This window comes from Suricata suricatta, chromosome 6, assembly GCF_006229205.1.
Source record: "Suricata suricatta isolate VVHF042 chromosome 6, meerkat_22Aug2017_6uvM2_HiC, whole genome shotgun sequence".
NCBI classification, from domain to species: Eukaryota; Metazoa; Chordata; class Mammalia; order Carnivora; family Herpestidae; genus Suricata; species Suricata suricatta.
This window is the reverse complement of record NC_043705.1, coordinates 25,497,363-25,519,058: the sequence shown is the minus strand read 5'-3', so window position 1 is coordinate 25,519,058 and position 21,696 is coordinate 25,497,363. Positions and strand designations below refer to the sequence as shown.

At 38.8% G+C, this 21,696-nt stretch overlaps 2 protein-coding genes across 3 annotated transcripts in view; one reads left to right on the top strand and one right to left on the bottom strand.

Moving 5' to 3' along the window:
• Positions 1–71: 71 nt before the first annotated feature.
• On the bottom strand, positions 72–13,491 carry UBE2B (ubiquitin conjugating enzyme E2 B). The gene is made up of 6 exons (XM_029941919.1): positions 13,316–13,491; positions 11,155–11,235; positions 9,897–9,922; positions 4,651–4,740; positions 1,573–1,661; positions 72–496 (listed from the first exon to the last, which is right to left on the bottom strand). The coding sequence occupies exons 1-6, from the start codon at positions 13,357–13,359 to the stop codon at positions 368–370; spliced, it is 459 nt and encodes a 152-aa protein (XP_029797779.1). The 5' UTR covers positions 13,360–13,491; the 3' UTR covers positions 72–367.
• A 2,277-nt stretch (positions 13,492–15,768) lies between these two features.
• CDKL3 (cyclin dependent kinase like 3) overlaps positions 15,769–21,696 on the top strand; it is a 97,380-nt gene continuing 91,452 nt past the window's right edge. Inside the window, exons 1-2 of one of the 2 annotated variants that reach the window (XM_029942427.1) lie at positions 15,769–16,112; positions 16,407–16,589. In XM_029942427.1, coding sequence (XP_029798287.1) covers positions 16,425–16,589 — 165 coding nt within the window. In that variant the 5' untranslated portion in view covers positions 15,769–16,112; positions 16,407–16,424. The remainder of the gene's footprint in view (positions 16,113–16,406; positions 16,590–21,696) is intronic. The other variant, XM_029942426.1, reaches the window with a different exon arrangement.

Sequence of the window (21,696 nt, the reverse complement as noted above, 5' to 3'; positions counted from 1 at the left end):
TTTAAGTGCTTTTCTCCAATTTAAAAATCTAAAGAATTCAAAAATAAGGCATTCAATATTTGAAAAAAGTACAGATTTACAAAATGTGTATTATTCTGTCATGAAAACTCCACACCAACATTATACACTTGGAAAAAAATACAAACAGGATATATTACAAATTTATGTAAGCAATAACTTAGTTCACACCATGCAATAAAAAGTACATTAATCAAGATACACAAGCTTTTGTAGGTTCTAAACTGAAGGACTTTTTTTTTTTCTGCAGAATCCTTAAAACCTGTGGCACTTAAAATTTGTTAGCCTTTCTACTGAGAGGTAAATTATACACAACAATGATGAAAAAAATTAACAGACCAGTTGTCTATTATGAATCATTCCAGCTTTGTTCAACAATGGCCGAAACTCTTTTCTCATATTCTCGTTTGTTTTCCTGATAAAGCTGTGCTGCCTGGCTATTGGCTGGACTGTTTGGATTCGGTTCATCCAGCAGAGACTAGATGGAAAGAGGGAAAAGAAAAAAAGATTTGCAAAGTTCTTCTTTATATTAACATGGGTTAGATATAGAGCACAGGAGTTGTACAAAACAAATTATTCAGTAAGGAAATGGCAGATAGTAGTATATCTTCTATATTTTTAAGTCTTAGTTTCAAAAATGGCTTGATCACTATAATAATGTTCCTGCTGCCAGAGAACTTAAACTTCCAAAACACGTATTTCTCAACTCTCTTAAGACCTCTAATTTTAAGGAAACTGGAAAAGAATATTCTTCAACAGACAGAAACCATTAGCCAAGAAATAGAAAGAGCTTAGCAATCAATATTTTTCTAAGTTAAACTCTATTACTTTGCAAATGTCTGACAGTTAAGTTGGGTAGTGAATCTTGTTTCTTTTAATCAAGAAAACATATACATCTAGCAGCAAAGGAATGAAATAGGAAAGCTGAAAACAATGTTTATAAAATGACCTGAATTTAAAAAATCTGGTAGAAAAAGCTTTAAAAATGTCACAAGCCAAAATTTAATTCTGCTCTTCTGAAATCCACCTAAACTAAAACATCCATAAGCCTACCTCTCTCCCCAACTCTCATTCAAGGTCAACTCTGAAATAATCCACCAGAGTGCTTTGGCAAGTAGTTAACACATCTTTTTTTTTTTTTTTTAAACAACTTCTTGGATGGGGTAACATACTCAGTGCTTCTCTGCACTTGGCAGTTTCTTGAGGTCCCTATGGTTTTTCTAAGTAATCATCCTTCTCTATTTCCAAGAAAACTTTTCTTCCTTCTCTACATCCTCTGGCTATGCTTCTTGAGCACAACTCATACTTGACCTGTGAGAACACTTTATTTACACAAGGATCAGGAAAATGACTGTGGATTTGATCCAGTGTGGTCACTAACAAAAAAGCAGACCAGTTGTCTAAATATCATGGGTTTTTATCCAAGCTGTGTCATAGGTTATATCTGGGTGCTGGGAAGCTTACTTTGCTCGCTGGTCTTTGGAGTGCTCCAAAAGAAGCTGACTATATCCCACACAATCTTGAAAAATCATGACGCACCCTAACAACACTTACCTGAATTGATGTTAAGATAGAAGATACATCGTATGTTGGACTCCATCGATTCTGAAGGATATCTAAACATATGCTGCCATCAGCATACACTGCAAAGACAGCACTAAACTGGTTACATATTAACTTTATCATATTTAATAGTTAAAGAGAAATCTTTACCACAAATAGAATGCTTGGCCATGTCAGAAGTTCTGAACATTACTAACCCCTGTCTCACAGGAAAACCAGTGCTAAGACTAAGTTCTCTTATTTTGCACCTTTTCATCAGAAGACTGTGTCAGAGGTCAATCTATTTAAATTCCCTATTTCTAAATTCCTTAAATAAAACTCTTAAAAATACTTATTTTTTGATGTCATAATTACACTTCCAGAAGTTATTTTTAAAAAAAAATATATGTGACATAAAAAGTTTTGTTTATAAGATATTCACTATAAATACTATTTATAAGAGGAAAAATTGGAAACTATTTTGTGGTCCATAGAGAGGTGACTGGCTAAACAGTAGTACGTACATTCATATAACCAATACTGATGTAGCCAACAGAAATGATATACATGCACCCTAAGTTAACCATGTACAAAGACATACACGATATGTTAATAAGTTTCCATTTTATTATTCCTTAAAGTATTTATTTTCAGAGAGACAAAGAGAGAGAATCCAAGCAGGTTCCACACTCAGCATGGAGCCTGACATGGGGCTCAATCTCATGTCTGCAAGATCACGACCTGAGCTGATAGCAGTAGCTGAAGCTTAATGACTCACCCAGATGCCCCAATAAGTTTCCAAATGTGGTAAAAATTTACAACAAATTTTGGGCTCCACGCTGCCACTGCAGAGCGTGCCTGGGTCTTTCTCCCTCTCCTTCCCTCTCTGCCCTTTCCCTGCTCTAAATAAATAAATAGTACAGATAAAAGAAAAAAGGGAAACCATGTTATTAATACAAAGGGATGAGAAATAATCTAATACATGTTTCCCTAAGGTTGAAAATGCTATACACACACACACACACACATACACACACACACACACACAGATCACCCCCAGATCCCCCACACAATTCATGAGTTTGATTCAATAACAAGTAAGGGGCGCCTGGGTAGCTCAGTTGGTTAGGCATCTGACCAGCTCAGGTCACAATCTCAGTTTGGGAGTTTGAGCCTCGTGTCAGGCTCTGTGCTGACAGCTTGGAGCCTGAAGCCTGCTTTGGATTCTGTGTCTCCCTCCCTTTGTGACTCTCCCCTGCTTGTACTCCGTCTCCCTCTCTCAAAAATAAAATAAACATTAAGAACAATTTTAACAAGTCTAAGATAAAATTAAAGTGGTATGAATGTTAAGTGTCTTCTTCTGAAGTGAACTGATGGAGAAGACCATATTTAAAGCAACAAAGGTTATAAAAAAGAAAGCTTAATATTTTGGAAAAGAAGTCTTTCATACTGTAATTTATAATCTAGGAATATATGTGTATTTGAAGTAAACAAGAAGTCATAGAAGAGCAAATTTAAAGAGTCACTCAGCAATCATTTATGGAAAACAGTAATAAATTTCTACAAGTGACAACAGAACAAGAGAGAAAAATGGAAAATTGTATTTTAAAAAGCCCTGAAAACCTATCAACCTTTGACCCCACAAACCTACTATAAAAACTATCTTCTATAATAATATTCATGAGTACTGGGGAAGGTTCTCAGGAATGTTCAAAGTGCTGTGTAAGAGCTCCTTGGTGGCTGGCTTAGTCCCTTAAGCGTCTAACTCTAGATTTTGGTTCAGGTCATGATCTCACAGTTCAGGACTTTAAGCCCCACATCAGGCTCTGTAATCACCAACTGGGGTGCCTGGGGGGCTCATTTAGTTAAGTATCTGACTCTTGATCTCGGCTCGCGTCTTAATCTCACAGTTTGTGAATTCAAGCCTTGCAATGGGCTCTGAGCTCACAGAGTGAGATTCTCTCACTCCCTCTTTCTCTGCCCCTCCCTTGTTTTCTATCTAAATAAAGTTCAAAAATAATTAAATAAATGAAATTATAAACTGAAAGTCACCAACTACACAGAAAACATTTTGCAGCCACTTAGAATGACTAAAGGAATATTTAATCAGGTGTTCATAGTATATAGAAATTATATACAAATCTTAATTTTGTAAAAGCATTTGTATTAGTTAAAACCTAAATTTTAATTTTAATGTCTTTACTTTTAGAGGCAGAGACAGAGTGAGCGGGAGAGGGGCAGAGAGAGAAAGAGACACAGAATTCAAAGCAGGCTCCAGGCTCTGAGCTGTCAGCATAGACCCCGATGTAGGGCTCAAACCCACAGACTGTGAGATCATGAGAAGTTGGACGCTCAACCGACCGAGCCACCCAAGTGCCCCTAAAATCTGAATTTTAAGCAACAAATTCTTTTTGGTATCTTTCACATTTCTACAAATAAATATTATTTTAAGGGCACCTGGGTAGCTAATCAGTTGAGTCCAACTCTTGGCTTCAGCTCAGGTCATGATCTCACAGTTTGAGATTGGGCTCTGTGCTGATAGTGCAGAGCCTGCTTGGGATTCTCTCCCTCCCTTTTTCTCTCTGCCCCACTCTTCATACTATTTCTAAACAGAAATAAATAAACTAAAAAAAAAAGTCTCTTAAAAAAAGCAAAAAAGAGGCTGCCTGGGTGGCTCAGCTGGTTAAGCATCTGACTTTGGCTCAGGTCATGATCTCATGGTTCATGAGGTCGAGCCCCGCATCAGGCTCTATGCTGACAGCTCAGAGCCTGGAGCCTGCTTCAGATTCTGTGTTTCCCTCTCTCTGACCCTCCCCTGCTCATGCTGTCTCTCTCTCAAAAAATGAATAAAACCATTAAAAAATTAAAAAAAAAAGGATCTTATTTTAAAATCAGAAGTATTAAGCCATCTTTACTTGAAATTTGAAACCTTTTAAAGATTCCAGCTAATACTGACACTGAAGCAACATCTAGAAGTAAGTAGGAGGCAAGGCCTAACAAGAAGGAAGCCACTCTTTCCCCCTCCCCTTATCATTTAATAAAAGTTTTTAATAAGAAAGTTAAAAAAATATTTAATAAAATGTTACTTACCATTTGGATGAAACATTTTAGATAAAAACCTAACAGTTGGTGGTTTATTTGGATACTCTTCAGAAAATTCTATTACTAGTTTAAAAGTACCTAGATAGAAAACAAACCAAAATAATTATAGTAATGACAAGCAAAAATTTTAACCTCTTCATCAATGAATCCCCAACCCAATACTGGTTTTTGCACAGCCACACAAAAATTAATGTCAATTTTGGCTTAGCACATAAAACATACTAAATGTACTTTGCTTTACATCAGACTGGCTAACACACAGCATTGGCAAGCACTTGGGAACACAAACTTTCAAATGCTACTGGTGGGAATGTTAACCGCCATACTTTTGGAAGGCAATGTGGCCTTCCAGCTACCAAAGTTTAAAATGTACATTTGGGGAACTACAGCTAGTTTATAATAGCTTAGAAGGGCGTATGCCAAAGGACTGTGGGAGGGGTAACTACCACACAACAAAGTCCTTAGAGGAGGCATGGACACTAATCTGAAAGGTCTCTTCTGTTTCCGTATGAATCCATTCACTTAAATATGCCAAGAATTACTAGTGTTAGTATAACTGCCTACTTTTGGTTATAGACTAACATAGTACATCTTGTAAAGCACTATTTTATGGTCAGTACAAACATAGGTTTAAAAAAAATTATGCACTTCTAACAAAGTCAGTCTGTTCACAGTGTACTAAGAACTTTCAATTCTGATTCCAAATCTATTATGCAGAAATAACCATTATTAGTGGTTTTGTCTTTCTAGACCTGTTTACATACTATCTAGTTTTTTATTTAGTGGAAATCTATCTGAAAGTTGAAGAGGTATTCCAACTCAACCTTTGAGACATACTCTGTAAATTGAGACTTATTCCAGATGTTTCTACAAGGTTCTTCCCTTAATTCATCTATGCAGTTTTAAAAAGCAAAACAAAAATCCTTTCTTCTATTTATTCTATCTTGTATTTTATCTTTATGTATTTGGTATATAGCCTCTATCACTTTTACTTTTTTTTTTTTTTGCCACTTGTAAATTTGGGATTAGGGAGGTCAAAGATACAAGCAAAGTCAAATGTGGTTATCTATTTTGTATTCTGAATAGAGGTATTATGAAATGCATAAGTAGTGAATGAAGTCTGCCTTGTATCTAATAATGTATTTTGGAAGTTTACATTTTAATTTTAAAAAGTATCATGTTAGCATTTCAGGTCATACAAATATAGATCAGCTATTTTCAAGCTCTCCCCCACCCCCTACCTTATGGAGTCTCAGGACCCCTTTATACTCTTATTCCCAATCATAGTCAGGCTTCCGATGGGAAGTCAACTCAGTGTGAAGATGGGGAGAGATACATGTGATAGCATACGATTTTATGTATTTCCACCAAAAATGAAAAATAATTTCAATCTTAAATATTGGCTCTTTATTAACTAGCTTGCAACAATTCCCCCAGTTTTTAACAATCTGTTCTCATGAATCGGTTGCTATAAACTGCCTCCAGCATGCCACTGGATTTATCTGTCAGTTGTTTTTAAGATTTTATTTTTAAGCAATCTCTACATCCAATATGCACTCAGCCTGAGATCAAGAGATGCATGCTCTACTGACTGAGCCAGCCAGGTGCCCTTAAGTATCAGTATTTCTTATATGGTATTGAACTAAAAAATTTACTCAAGTAATTTCTATGCCACATGGGGCTCTAACTAATTCTCTTGACCTGGAGATCACAAGTCCCATGTTCTACTGACTCAGCCAGGCAAGCTCCGCCAACTCAGAGAATTTTTAAATATTCATTAATTATGTAAACTCACTACATGTATGCTGGATTTCTTAGCTACTTCTGTAATCTGTTACAATACGCTATTTTGATTGAGGGATAGGAAGCAAATCAGGCCTCATAAAATACATAAATGAAAAAGAATACTTTCATAGTTTTTTCAGCTAACTGTAGGTAGTCTTTTTTGATTACTAAGGAACTGCTAGGGTTTTAAAGATTAGTTGCAATGTAGAATCTGAAACCATATCAATAAACACTTTGCATCAGTTACACTAAACCCTGCTGCACCATGAATAAATCTTTTATTCATTCACAATTTTCTAATATCATACACTGGTAACTCAGAAAAAATGGACTTATACAAATCTTAATTCTGCCATATTTCATTGTATACTATCCAAAAACAAATCACCTACAGATCTTATTAGAAGTCTTAAAATACAGTTCACTTCAGTCACTTTTGAGCATGTCTGCCCAACAATCAAATCTAAATTATCACAGTTTGTCTCATTCATTCAAGTAGAAATGCTCCATGAAAAAAAGCAGTTTATGTTGCAACTCCAACAACTGGATTAAGTGCTTTTCCAGACAATTGTCACAGAACTGTTTTATGCATACTTCCCACTTAATCACACAGAAGATTTTTAAAATGTATACTCAAGGGTCAGAATTTTATTTTTTTTTTGGGTGTGCGCACACAGGCAAGTAGAGGAGGGGCTTAGGGAGAGAGAATGGGGGAGAGGGAAAGGGGGAGGAGGACAGAGGAAGGGAGGGAGAAGGGGAGAGAGAAGAGGAGACAAGGGGAGGGGAGGAAGGGGGAGGTGGAGAGGGAAGGAAGGAGGGAAGGAGGGAGGGAGGGAGGAAGGGAGGGGGGGAGAGAGAGGGGGAGAGGGAGGGAGAGGGGGAGGGGGAGAGAGGGAGGGAGAGAGAGAGAGAGAGAGAGAGAATGAATGAATGAATGAATATCTCAAGCAGGGTCTAAGCCCAGCAAAGAACCATACATGGGGCTTGATCTCACAATCCTAAAATCAACACCTGAGCCAAAATCAAGAACCAGACGTGTAGCCAGATGAACCACCCAGGTGCCCCAAGGTTCAAAATTTAATAGTGTGAATTATATTTACTTTTTAACCAAGATTTATCTTTTTTGTCATCAAGACATTTTTAATTGGCAACTTGTAAAATGCAAAGAAGAAATTAACTTGGATTTAAATAAAGATTAATAATAATTAACAGCACATCTCTGAAAAAAATGCCAAGAACACTGGGGTGCCTGGGTGGCTTAGTCAGTTAAGTGGTTCACTCTTCATTTTAGCTCAGGTCATGATCTCAAGGTTCCTAGGTTCCTGGGTTCCTGGGTCGGAGCCCTATTCTGTCAACACAGAGTCTGCTTGGGATTCTTCCTCTAACTCCTTCTCAGTCAATCAATAAATTACAAAGAATATGGGTGTCTAGCTGGCTCAGTTGATGGAGCATGCAACTCCTCATCTCGGGGTGGGGAGTTCTAGGCCCATTTTGAAGTAGATATGACTTAAAAATTAAAATCTTTGGGGCGCCTGGGTGGCTCAGTCAGTTAGGCAGCTGACTTTAGCTCAGGTCATGATCTTACAGTTTGTGGGGTCAAGCCCCACATCAGGCTCTGTGCTGACAGCTCGAGCTTGGAGCCCACTTCATATTTTGTGTCTCCCTCTTTCTGACCCTCCCCTGCTCACACTCTGTCTCTCTCTCAAAAATAAATAAAAATTAAAATCTTTAAAATAGATTAATTTCTTAAAATCAATAAAAAGGAAAGAACACAATGACTATTACTACAATTTAGAGCAACCATCTTGATTTGTGCCAAGATGCTAAATTGCGCAGGTCCACTTATAACCACTAAAGGTTTTGTACCATTAGTACAAATACTAAGAGTAAAAAAGGCAAATACTGCCTTACTTCTGGTATGAAGACAAGTTTTTTGTTTTTAATGTTTACTTATTTGAGAGAGAGAGAGAGAGAATGTAAGTGGGGTAGGGACAGAGAGGGAGAGAGAGAATCCCAATCTCTACCAGCACAGAGCCCAATGAGGGGCTCAATCTCATGAACTAAGAGATCCTAACCCAAGCCGCCATTAAGAAGAGCTGGACACTTCTCTCTGGACACATATTAGGTGCCCTGGTATGAAGGGACAGTTGTGATCACAAGGTATCCATGAAACAGTTCCAGAGACTTTAAGGGAGTTAATGACCACCCCTGAGAAACTCCTGATATAGTGTAAAAAAGCTGAAGCCCCAAAGTCCTGTTCTTCAATTCCGTACCTCCACCCAGAGGTAACCACTGGTAATTGAGATATAAAACCCTTTAATATACAGACACTAGGGGCGCCTGGGTGGCTCAGTCGGTTGAGCCTCCGATTTCCGCTCAGGTCAGATCTCATGTCCCTGGGTTCGAGCCCCGCGTCAGGCTCTGTGCTGACAGCTAGCCCAGAGCCTGGAGCCTGCTTCCAGTTCTGTGTCTCCTTCTCTCGCTGCCCCTCCCCCTCTCATGCTCTGTCTCTCTCTGTATCAAAAATAAATAAAACATTAAAAAATATATATATACAGACACTTGCATGTATATATTTAGTTAAAATGGAATACAAGATACATTATTCTGGAATTTTTTTGTGTCTTGAACTTTATATCCAGATCTAACTTGTCCTTTAACAGGTACATAATATTCTAGAATATAGATAAAGCAGAATTTGCTTAACCATATCCCCTACTAGGCATTCAGGTTATCTCTTAAAAACAACACTGCAATCAGTATCTTTCTGCGAACTATATTTAATGGCTTATTTCTGAAACCATTTTGATAATTAAAAAAAACTGTTCAACAATTCTTATTATCCAACCTATAATTAGGGAAAATCTAGGGACTTGGCTCCTGGTGAAAATACTAAATTTGAGAGACAAAAGATTACGCAGAATGCTAACTATTGATGGGTGTCAGATGTGTGAAGCTGGTGGCAGCCATTTTTTTTTAAGATTTAAAATTTTTTTATTAAGTCATCTATACACCCAATGTGGGGCTCAAATTTATAATCCCAAGATTAAGATTTGCATGCTTGACTGATGAGCCAGCCAGGCGCCCCAGCTATGTATAAGAACAATTTCAGCTTGATCTGGGCTCAGGTCGTGATCTCAGGGTTTGTGAGTTCAAGCCTGGCATCATGCTCTGTGGTGGCAGTGCAGAGCCTGCTTGGGAGTCTCTCTCTCTCAAAAACAAGTTATCCTTCTTTAACCTACACACTAGGCTTACAGTTCTACAGCCAATGAAGGTGATCAAAGTGACAGGGAAAGAAAAGTCCTTTGTAAACTATGACTTCTCAGTAGCATTATTTAGTTTTAGTATGACCTAATAAAATAGTTTTAAATTAGATATGCTGGTGTTACAACTTCCTACTTAAAAAGGAGTGTCCTAATACTACAGAAGGCATAATGAGAATAACTTACCATCTTCAAAGGGTGTCCCTTCTGGTCTGAAAACAAGAAGATTTCTGATTAAAAGATGTTTTCATTCTGTCTTTTCCTGATTTTTAAGAGTGAAAAGGATAAACTCAGAGAAAGAGGGGCTCATTCTAGTGATTTGTGAAGTTTTAAAGTTACTGTTAGTTTACTGTCTTGTTAGCCCTAGATTTTTAGAGATGTGGTCATACAGGGTAACTATTTCCTAAGTTTTCATTTTAGGGTGGTTTACAATAAAACAAAAACGGTCATAACCTTAGTACAAAAAGAATTCAGTTCATAAACACCAACCAGTGTCTTCTTAAGAAGTTATCTTTTCAATTTATATCAATAAGATGGAAATCAATCACCTTTAATATAATTATAACACCACGGAGTTCTGCTTCCCCCATACAACAGCTCTTGTTCCAAACAGCTAGAACTGATGTAAACCAAGACACTTATTTTTTGCTCAAATCTCTTCCCTGCCTCCATATCCCAATTTCATCTTTCATAAGCAGAACTATCAAATTTAATTAGTTCTTTCAAGGGAGTCAAGATCTCAAAGGATGTTAGCCTGAATTTAACACAATCTCTTTCCTTTAAGAGTGAACTACACTCATTGTTTCACTAGGTTTTTTTCCGCTAGTTTTTAACATGAACTCTTATAGCTAATTCATTGCAATTCTGAACTGTTTATGAAAGTATTCCTTTAAAGTCTGAGTGTAAAACCTAAGTTTAAAAAGTATGATAGAACAACAATCAAATCCACAAAGACAAAAGAAAAAGCATAAGGAAATTCTAAATTTAGAAGCATATATGCAAAATATATAATATATAAAACAGACTGCTTCTCAAAAGGCTCCAGTTATTTCATACTGAGCTGTGAAACATTTTTTATTTATATTCTTACCATGCTGCAAGTTCTCAGTATTTTTTATTCCTAGCCTTTTTACAGTTATAAAAGAATGCAAGCGTAAACATTTGTTGGTACGTTTTGTATAAAATAATTTACCTTTGCTCATTTAGTTTCAAATGATATTTTTATCAGGTAAAATCCAAAGTGATTATAAAATCATGGGCAGTAACACCAATGCAAATACATTTTACGAACTATAAAAACAACTTATCGGCATGTTTTTTTTCTATTTTACGCTGCAGTTTCTTTAAGATTCCCCAATTCCACTTCAGTCTCTTTCCCTAGTTGATACATTCACTTTTTTAAAAGAATTACTCCACCTCTTCTTTGTTAGACCTTTCCACTCACCCAAATATAACTGCATTCCACTGCATGATGTTGTTTTCAGATGGTGCGCCACTGACACCCACAGGTGGGTCCTCTTGCAATCTAGAAATTCAGAGTAGTAATTTCCAGAGTTGAACATTAGAAGAAGGCCAAAAAGAACTCTTGTGGTCAATACAATCTACTCTGATACAAACTAATTCCATCTCCTTGCTCTTGTGCCAAGTTGCAATAAACCATAGGACTTAAAAAAACAACTTAACAGGTATATACTTATTAAATACGTCTCCAAATAATCTAAAATTCCAAAGGGCGGTGGAGTCATCCCTCTTCAATATCAAGGTTCAAAATTAAGACAGATCTTCGAAAACTGGTGTGTACCAGCTGCCAGTAACAAAAAGTAAAAGCCTCGAATGCAAAAAATATTTTTATGCACCATCAATTTTGCTGCCATAAACATACAGAGACTGTGATTTCTAACCACAGCTACCTGCGCAACAGCACCCCCACCCCCCAAAAAAGGGCCTTCAATGCAAACACTAAATGCCTGAAAACATTTATATTCAATTTAATCAGGAAACTAGTTTTAGGCAGGAGAGTAGCTTTATTTCATTCGCTTCAATTAGCAATAGCCTTTAAAGAAATCAAGCATCAATTAGGTTTTGTCCATCAGTCCCTATTTTAAAGATGTACAATATAGCAAAATCTCTCTTTCATGATCAGGAGACTCAAACAAAACCTTTCAACATATGTCACAATCAAATTCTTGTAACATGAAGCCCTTGGAAAACTACCAAAGGTGCCATGTGTTCAACTCAGAATTAAACGATAAGTGCAGTAAGAAACCAGAGTAACAACAGAAACGAACTGAAGTTTTATTATTTGGATTTCAATCATCGGAACGTGAAATTTGGCTTTAATGTTCAGTAGACAACTTTTGCACCAAATTGAGCACCTCCTTGTAAAAACCGTCATTTCAACAGAAAAACAAAGGAGACATTTTCTATAGAGATCTGTAGTGTTTGCCACATAACTTACTTTCAAATTGGTTTTCATAAAAACCGTCCTTTTCAGTCAATCCTCACATTAAGCCACGATGATCAGAACCCTTAAAGGAATTATGCTGTTTCAAGCCCACCAAAAGTAACCGGTTAAATTAGAATATATTCAATGATAAAACTATCCAAAATTGAAAACGATGGCTTCCACAAATGCCTCACTTATGGCTTTCTAATGGCGAAATTGAAAGGTTACTTCCTAAGCAGCTAATCTAAGTTTTTATAGTGGATATTTTGTTTCAATCAGTGTATGTCTCCCCAGAAAAACACATAAAAATGTGCAGTGGATCTAGCATGTTTTCGGTTATTTTCCTGTACCTCCAAGTATCAAAGGTAAACAACTAGAAAAAGTCACTTCCTCCTCACTAACCCCAACACCTTCTAACAAAACCCTATTTTACAAAAGAAGGCCCAGGGGGTATCAGGGTAGCGCCAGTCTCAAGGAAGGCATTTTTCCAGACTTTGGAGGCTATAGATAGGGCTCTCTATGCCAGGCCACAGAGTTGAGTTCCAGAAAGCACTGGCAGCCCGAGCTGGCAGCCCGAGTCCCATGTGTCTAAGCCAGTTCTCAAGGTCCTTTCGGGCGGGCGAGGGGGAGTCGGGTTTCGGAGGATGGGTTAACAACCTCCGGACCTCGCGCTGCAGACCCTACCCTCGCTGCAGAAAGAATGGGGGTGGGGGCTTTTCGTCCCAACCAGCCCCTCAGAAAAGACCGCAGGGCCATCCAGCAAAACTAACTGGTGCAACAAGCAGGAGAAAATACCCTGCAAGGATTCTCTTACCGGGGAAAAGATACCGTCAGGTGCAGGGGCGGGGGCGAGGGGGATGAGGCTTGAGCTCTAGGGCCAGACGTCGGGCAGCTGACCGAAGTGGACAGCGGGGGAATCCTAGGTTAGCCCATGGCCATCTTTTTACTTTTGGGGGAGGGGGGCATCAAAATTTCTTCCATCGGAAGAGCGAGCAAGCAAGGATGCGGGAGTGCGAACGGGGACTGGGCTTCTGGCGGTACCACTGGGCCCACAATCGGCCCTCTTAGGGTTAGGAGAGGAAGGTGTCCCGGATCCCCGCCCTGCACCCTCACAGCCATGGGGAGGAGCCGTCATCCAGGCCAAGGTGAAGGCCCTTACCGCTTGAAATCCCGCATGAGCCTCCTCCGGGCCGGAGTCGACATGCTCCCCAGCTGCCCCGCGGTCAGTCTGAAAGAAAAGAGTCCCGCGGAGCCCCCCCACCCCCCGGCGCGGTGGCCGAATCACTGTGGGTCACCACCGCCGCCGAGGCTGCACAAACAACCCTGCAATGACGTCTCCCTCCGCCGCCTCCAGATCCCTCCGCCCTCCGCCAGTACCACGGAGTGAGGGGTGTACGCGAAGGACACGGGGCGTATGAGAGCTCCTTATCAGAGCTTTTTAACAGGATTCTGTCATTTTGGCTTCCTGATATAGTTGAAAAATTAGTGCTCTCTGATGTCAAAATGTAGATTGTGTATTAAGAGATCCAGAAACAGAAACACCATTATGTCTCTCCCCCTTTCACTAGTTTAAGCTGGACCGGGTGGGGACAGAAGGACGCATCCGGGGCCAGAGATTTCAGGGAAAGGAGGTGGGATGACGTAAGGTCACGTGACTGCCGGCGGCGTTGTCAACAATCCACCCCTGAGGGGGAGGGGACGAAGTATCTAGAACCACGTGTCCCTGTGACGCGATTAGAACGAATCACATGAGAGCGTCGCCTGAATCTGAGGCTTGGTCAGGTCCATGAAGTGGGTAGTTAAATTTAGGGGGTTGAGGGTGGGATAAGTACTTACTAGGTTTTTTTTTTTTTTTCAGTTTGTTTAACCAACAGGGATGGGGATTGTGGCCTAAGCAAAAGTTCCTTTTGCTTAACTCATTAAAACAGCCCAAAATAATATGGATTTAAAATCCTTTGTGGTTGGTTCAGTAGCTTATCAAATCTGTTTCTTGGGGGGCAATGAGGGAACCTCCTTTTTTTTTATATTAAGTGCAGCTTTGAGTGCCGAAGCCCACACCAAGTGAAGTTCCGTGAAATGCTTCCATTAAGCCACCAAATAGCCTGGTCTGTGTCTTACAGTGGAGTTTCTAGGGTAGGAAATTCTTAGGACAAAAAAGTATGCAATACAGATTTTTTAAAGTTCTGTTCACAATCTTTATAGACATTATTTTAACATGGGGCTTCTCTCATTTGAGGATTTATGTCAAACTGTCCATGGATTTGGGTAAGGTGGGGTACAGGGAGAGATCTCAAGAAAGCACTTAGAAGGGTGGTTGGTTGTGAAGAAAGCCTAAGAATATAACTTAGGTGTGAAAAAGGTTTTGCAGACTTTGGTGGGGTCTGCTTACATATCTAACCGGGATAACTGGTTTCAGGTTTTGAACACCAAGTCAGGTGCAAATGGGCCTGAATTGTCACCCATTAGGGAGCTCAGGAGGTGTTGATTCTTCAGGATTCTAACATTTCCTTGAATTCTCTCTCTCCCTCTCTCTCTCTCTCTCTCTCTCTCTCTCTCTCTCTCTCTCTCTCTCTCTCTATTGCCTTTACCGCCTTGCCTCAGGGTCTGAGCTCTTTATTTCCTTTTGGGTTAATTCTTCAGCCCAAAGGAGAATGGAAATATTGCACAAAGTTGCCCATAGTTCCATGGAATTAGAAAGGGTTAATTTCCCCCCCTTTCTAGCTACCTCCTTTTCTTGAAACACAAATCTATTTTTTGCTTTTATAACTGCCTTGGTGATCAAGGCAGCCAGGTCTAACTCTTGACAGGTTCTGCTATGCATTCGCAGGTGTTTCTGTAAATCAAAAGCTGATTATTATTTTTTGCCTTCCTGCTGTATAATTCTTCCCATAGCTAAAGATAAAGACTTACACGTAGTATTATAGGCAGTGAAATGCTGAGAATAAACTACAAAAAAAAATCCCTATTCTGTCACCTAGAATGTATAATTATTATGGAAACTGACAGTTTATGGAGGCTGGCAAGCCAGCAGAACCCCATGTCTAGTTCTTAAGCAATTAGATAACAGCTTTTTATATGTCAAGCCGTGTCAGTATGTCTACTGAACGTTGAGTTATTTGTTTTCCCAAAAAGGCAAAGATTAGGTGTTCAAGAAACGTTCTTGACTTAAGAACCATCTTAACCCCGTTTTAAAGATGCATGTTGACAGTTGAGGTAGAACTCAGGTCTATGGAATTTAAGGTAACTGGGTAAAGTAGACAACTATAATTACACAAAACTTCCTTGGAAGACTTGTTTTGCACGATGTCTCCGCCTAATGACACCAGCTATCCTTTTAGGACCCAGCACCAGCCGCAGGTATTCTTTGGCCTGGAGGCATCTAAGACGCTGGTCAGCAAGCTTCTGCCTCGGTGGCCCTTCCCTAGAGGATGGGCAGACTCTCCGTACAGTCAAAATGTGGGTCCTCCCCCACCTCAGCTCAAAACCAACCTTGTGAATTGGTCTCAGTCCATATACTCCCCACCCCCAAGCAAGCTTTCATTGGGAGCTTTCACCTCTTCTGATTTGCTCTTCCGGATCGGGCGGATGTTCCGGTCTTGCGCAGTAGGCCCATGGAGGGGGGAGCGGGGAAAGGGCGGTGAGGCCAGCTGCATCGTTGCCATGGTAGTGGCCTGCCGGGAGCTCGCTGGGCGGGCGAGATTAGTAACGTCGGTGTCCCGTTGACCCGCTGGGTTTGCACCGAGCCTGGCTGGAGGCACTACAAAACGAGCTGGGACGTTGGCGGTTGACTGGACGAGGTCGACTTCGGGGCGAAGGGCACGACACTTGTCCGGGACCCTAAGACGTCTGGTTTGAGAAGCGGGTGGGACTGAGGTTTTCTTGGGTCCGGGATCTGACCTGTAGGCGACCGCAGGATTTTAGGAACCCGCATATTTGACGGGCACGTGACAGGAAGTGTACGTATCCCACTCCTGATGGATAGGTGACGTGTAGTGAGGGAATCTTAAATCTTAGCGTTCATGGGAATGACCGAGACAACAGGAAGCTCCCTAAGTTTTGGTGAGGGCTGGAGCCCCACCAGGATACCTACTGTCTACAGGTGGTAGAGTCCCCAAAGACAAATAAGAACCAGTGGAAAAGATTAGCCGTACTTTAAAATACGGGTTTATTATGGAAATGCAGTGCGCATTTATTACTTGAATAAATAAAAGTACAAATGCTTAACATTTTCTTCCTTTATTTTTATGAAGTAGAATCCAGGTTTGAAAATGGAGATGTACGAAACTCTCGGAAAAGTGGGAGAGGGAAGTTATGGAACAGTCATGAAATGTAAACATAAGGATACTGGGCAGATAGTGGCCATTAAGATATTTTATGAGAAACCAGAAAAATCTGTCAACAAAATTGCAACGAGAGAAATAAAGTTTTTAAAGGTTTGCTTCTTTTACCTTAGTTGCTGTCAGTCAAAAGATGAATTGTTATATACTGAAAAATTATAAAAGGAATATTTTATTTAACACGTATATTAAGATATATGGTAGGAAAAAAGTGTGGTACCCTACCTTATTGTCTACATTTTGAAATTTTATAGCACTACAAGGTACATAAGCTATATATAACATAGCAAATGTTATGTCAAATGTTGTGAAGTATTTTTTCAGAAATATGCAGGTATAATAATTAGTAAAAATATCTGATTTGTGAAAGGCATTTTAGCAGCTGCTGAGATTATAATGCAATATCTGCTTTTCAGAACTTTTATTATTTAATCAGAAAGATGGGAGGGCACTTGAAAATCATACTAATAGCAAGTGGCTCATAATAAATGCCAGGTGATTAACACAAAGTCCAGTTGGGTAGAGAATTTTTATTGGAGGACATAGAACATAAATTTGGCTTTAAAGGAGGTACAGAATTTAGGCAGAAGAAGCTAATTTAATCCACATTAGCGGAACAACATAAACTCAGATACCCAAAGTAGGACAGAGGGGAGACCAGAGACATTTGCCTGTAGAGTTTTTGTAGAGAAGTAGAAAGAGATTATATTAGAGAAGTAAACAGAAATTAAGTTTTAAAGTTTTTTTTAAAATTTAAATGTTCATTTATTTTGAGAGAAAGCGAGTCCTAAGCAGGCTCCATACTTAGCACAAAGCCTGGGGAAGGGCTGGATCTCAGAACCATGAGATCATGACCTGAGCCCATATCAAGACCATATCAAGAGTCTGATACTCAGCCCACTGAGTCATCCAGGAGCTCCAAGTCTTTAACGGGCAAAACTTGATTTTGCAAGAGGTGGAATATTTTGAATTCAAAATAAACTATATTAATCTAGCACTATTTTTTAGAATAGATTGGAAGACTAAGTAAAAATAGGGAGATCTCCTATAAATTTACTTCAGGAATCCTGATAAGTATCATGAGAACCCTTGCTGAATTGCAGCAATTTAAAGTTAGAAAGGTAAAGTTAAAATAGAATATATTGCAAAAGAAGACATGAAATGATGTATCAGGAAGCAAGGGGAGGAAAAAAAAGAATTGTTAAAGGTCAGTGATGGTTATCATTGATGGAAATATGAAAGACCCAAAAAAGATGGTCTGGGAAGTAGTTCACTGCTAGAAATGTTGAATTTGAGGTGACAGGAGTATATTTAAGTAAAAATGACCAGTGTGGTTTTAGAAACGGGGGCAGAAGATAGAATTTTGTGTGGGTATGACAGGTCAACCCAAGGGAAAGAACTCTGGAGTGTGAAGAAAGGAGAATTAGCATTTTTGGGAGATTAGGTACAAAACTAGTGACTAAAAAATTTTTAATATACGTATTTTATTTATTGGAACTTGTCTAGATGCTTTAAGGTTTATGACTTTCACAATCTAGTCTGGATGTTTTCTGTGATGATGAAAACATACTCTCGTTCATTTTTATCTGATATGAAAGTAATATTTGCCTTTTTTTATAACTGAAGTATAATTAACATAACATTGTTATAGTAGTTTCAGATGTACAACGTAGGGATGTGTGCTCACCGTAAGTGTAGGTATCTAGTTGTCCTCTGTCACCATACAATGTCATTAGAATATTATTGACCACATTCCCTATGCTATAGTTTTCATCTCTATGACTTTTTAATTTTATCACTGGAAGTTTGCACCTCTTTAAAAAAATGTTTTGCTATTAAATTTATTTTTGAGAGGGAGAGAGACGGAGTGAGCAGGAGAAGGGCAGAGAGAGAGAGGAAGACAGAATCTGAAGCAGGCTCCAGGCTCAGAGCCGTCAGCACAGAGCCTGACGTGGGGCTTGAACTCATGAACTGTAAGATCACGACCTGAGCCTAAGTGGGATGCTTACCAACTGAGCCACTCAGGCACCTCTGAAAGTTTGTACCTCTTAATCCCCTTTCTTTATTTTGTCCACGTACTGTCTTTCCTCCCCTCTGGCAACCAACAGTTTGTTCTCTATTTTTAAGTCTGTTTTTCTGTTTGTTGATTTGTAGTTTTTAGACTGCACATATAAGTGAAATCATATGGTTTTTATCTTTCTTTGACTTATTTCACTTAGCATATCTTCTAGGTCCATCTATGTTGCCACAAATGTTAAGATCTCGTTCTTTTCGGGTGCCTATCTGGCTCAGTCAGTAGAGTGTATGACTCTTGAACTCAGGATGGTGAGTTTGAGCCCCACATTGGGTATTGAGATAACTTTAAAAAATCCCTTCCTTTTTTATGGTTGAGTAATCTGTGGTGAATACATATGAATGTATGAATATATACACATCACATCTTCTTTATCCATCATCAGTAATCAATAGATGGGCACTAAGGTTGCTTCCATATCTTGGCTATTATACATATGCTGCAATAAACAGGGTGTGTGTATCTCTTTGTTTTGTTTTTGTTTTTGTTTTTTGTTTTCTTTTTGCATGTATCTTTTTGAACTAATGTTTTCATTTTCTTTGGGCAAATACCCAGTAGTGGAATTACTGAATTATATGCTATTTCTGCTTCTGATATTTTGAGCAACCTTCATACTGTTTTCCACAGTAGCTGCTCCAATTAATAGTCCCCTCTCCTAACCTACAGCAGTGCACAAGGGTTCCCTTTTCTTTGCATCCTTATCAACACTTATTTTTTTCTTGTCTTTTTGATACTAGCCATTCTGATGGTGCAAGGTGGTATCTTATTGTGGTTTTGATTTGCATTTCCCTGATGATTACTAATGTTGAGCATCTTTTATGTGCCTTTTGGCCGCCTGTATGTCTTGGTTGGAAAAATGTCTCTTCAGGTCCTTTGCCCATTTTTAAATAGTATTATGTCATTTCTTTTAAAAATTTCTTAATGTTTTATTTATTTTTGAGACAAAGAGAGACAGAGCATGAGAGGGGGAGAGGCAGAGAGAGAGGGAGACACAGAATCCGAAGCAGGCTCCAGGCTCCCAGCTGTCAGCACAGAACCCAACGAAGGGCTCGAACCTAGGAATGTGAGATCATGACCTGAGCCACCCAGGCACCCCTGTAATTTCTTTACATATGGTGGATATTAACCCCGTATTGGGTACATCATTTGTAAGTATCTTCTCCCTTTCATTAGGTTGCCTTTCTGTTTTGTTGGTAGTTTCCTTTACTGTGCAAAAGTTTTTTATTTTGGTTATTTATCTTTGCTTTTGTTTCCCTGGCCTGAGGAGATACATCCATAAACATGCTGCTAAGGGGGACTCTCTAAGAGATTACTGCTTAATATTTTCTTTTAGGAATTTTATGGTTTCAGGTCTCATATTTAGGTCTTTTTTTTAATGTCTTTATTTTATTTTGAGAGAGAGAGAGAGAGAGACAGAGAGTGAGCTGGGGGAGGGGCAGAGAGAGAGGGAGACACAGTATCCGAAGCAGGCTCCAGGCTCTGAGCTGTTAGCTCAGAGTCTGTCTCGGAGCTGGAATCCACGGACCATGAGACCATGACCTGAGCCACCCAGGTGCACTAGGTCTCTAATCCATTTGAGTTTATTTTTGTGTATGGTGTTAAAAGTGGTGCAGTTTCATTTTTTTGCCATGTAGCTGTCCATTTTCCCCAGTACTATTTATTGAAAAGATTGTCTTCACTCAATTGTACATGCTTGCCTCCTTTGTTGTCAATTGACGGTAGAGGTTTGTTCTTTTCTATTGAACTGTGTGTCAGTTTTTTGTGCCACTTGCATTTATCTCTGTTTCATTGATCCTGTGTCCTGTTCTCTTGATTTATGTATCTTTTTTTGTACCCATACCATACGGTTTTGATATTCTAGCTTTGTAGAATATCTTGAAATTTGGGACTGTGATATTTCCAGCTTTGTTCTACTTTCTCAAGACTGCTTTGCTTATTTGAGGGCTTTTGTGGTTCTCTACAAATTTTAGGATTATTTGTTCTAGCCCTTTGAAATTCTTTGTAAACCTAGATATGATGGATAATTTTTTAATGTTTTTTTAAAATTTATTTATTTTTGAGAGTGTGTGCACAAGTGTACACACAAGCAAGGAAGGAACAGAGAGAGAGGGAAAGAGTGAATCCTAAGCAGGCTCCACACTGTCAGCACTGAGCCTGATGCAGAGCTCGATCTCATGAACGTTGAGATCATGACCTGAGCTGAAATCAGGAGGAGGATGGTTAACCAACTGAGCCACTGAGGCACTCCAATTTGTTGTTTAAGTTAAATCACTGTATTCAGCATCTATATATGTGTGGATTATTGAAGTACTCTGTCTCTAGACCATGGAAAGCAAAGGTAAAGTCAGTAAAGATGTTATGATTTTGTGTTCCCAATCCTATTCCTGATGATCAAAAACACAGTAATAATGTAAGGCAATTGCTGTACACCGTAAGTGAAAATCTGATCAGTAGGAGATCTTTTCATGGGCAATATCTTTTGCTCTTTCTTCAACTCTGTTACATTTAAAGTGATTATTATTTTTTTTTAACTTTTATCATTTTATAAAAACAACCAATATGTGGCAAGAACACAGAGATGAATTTGAAAATGTACTTTATTATTATCATGCAAACTGTGTTGAGATACCTTAGTTATTTATTTTCATTGGCTTCTTTTTTTCAAAAAATTTTTTTATTCATTGGTTTATTTCTTATAGAAGTTTTAGTTTGATCTAATCTAATTCAACAAGAGAGAGTTCTTGGATTACTTCACATTTTTAGTCTAAAAAGATTGCCATAGTGACTTACTTATTTGAATTAAATTTTTTCTTCTAGAATTTTGTTAAATAAGACATAGAGTCATTAGTGATAATATCTGTAGAAAAGTTATCTGATAATGAAGGAAAACAAATGCGTTTGAAAAGTGTCAATGGAGCATTTATAGGAGTTCCATGGTAATCTAAAAAAAAACCTGATTCCTTACCCTGGGTGGATCTTCTGTAGTGCTTATTAACTCACATTAACGTTGCTTTTGCCTTTAAAATAAAGACTAGACAGGGAACCAGTAGTTTTCCTTACTTGAAGGATTGGTTGAGTAGTGTCCAAAAGCAGCCTATTGTTTTTGCTACTGACAGCATGGTGTCACTA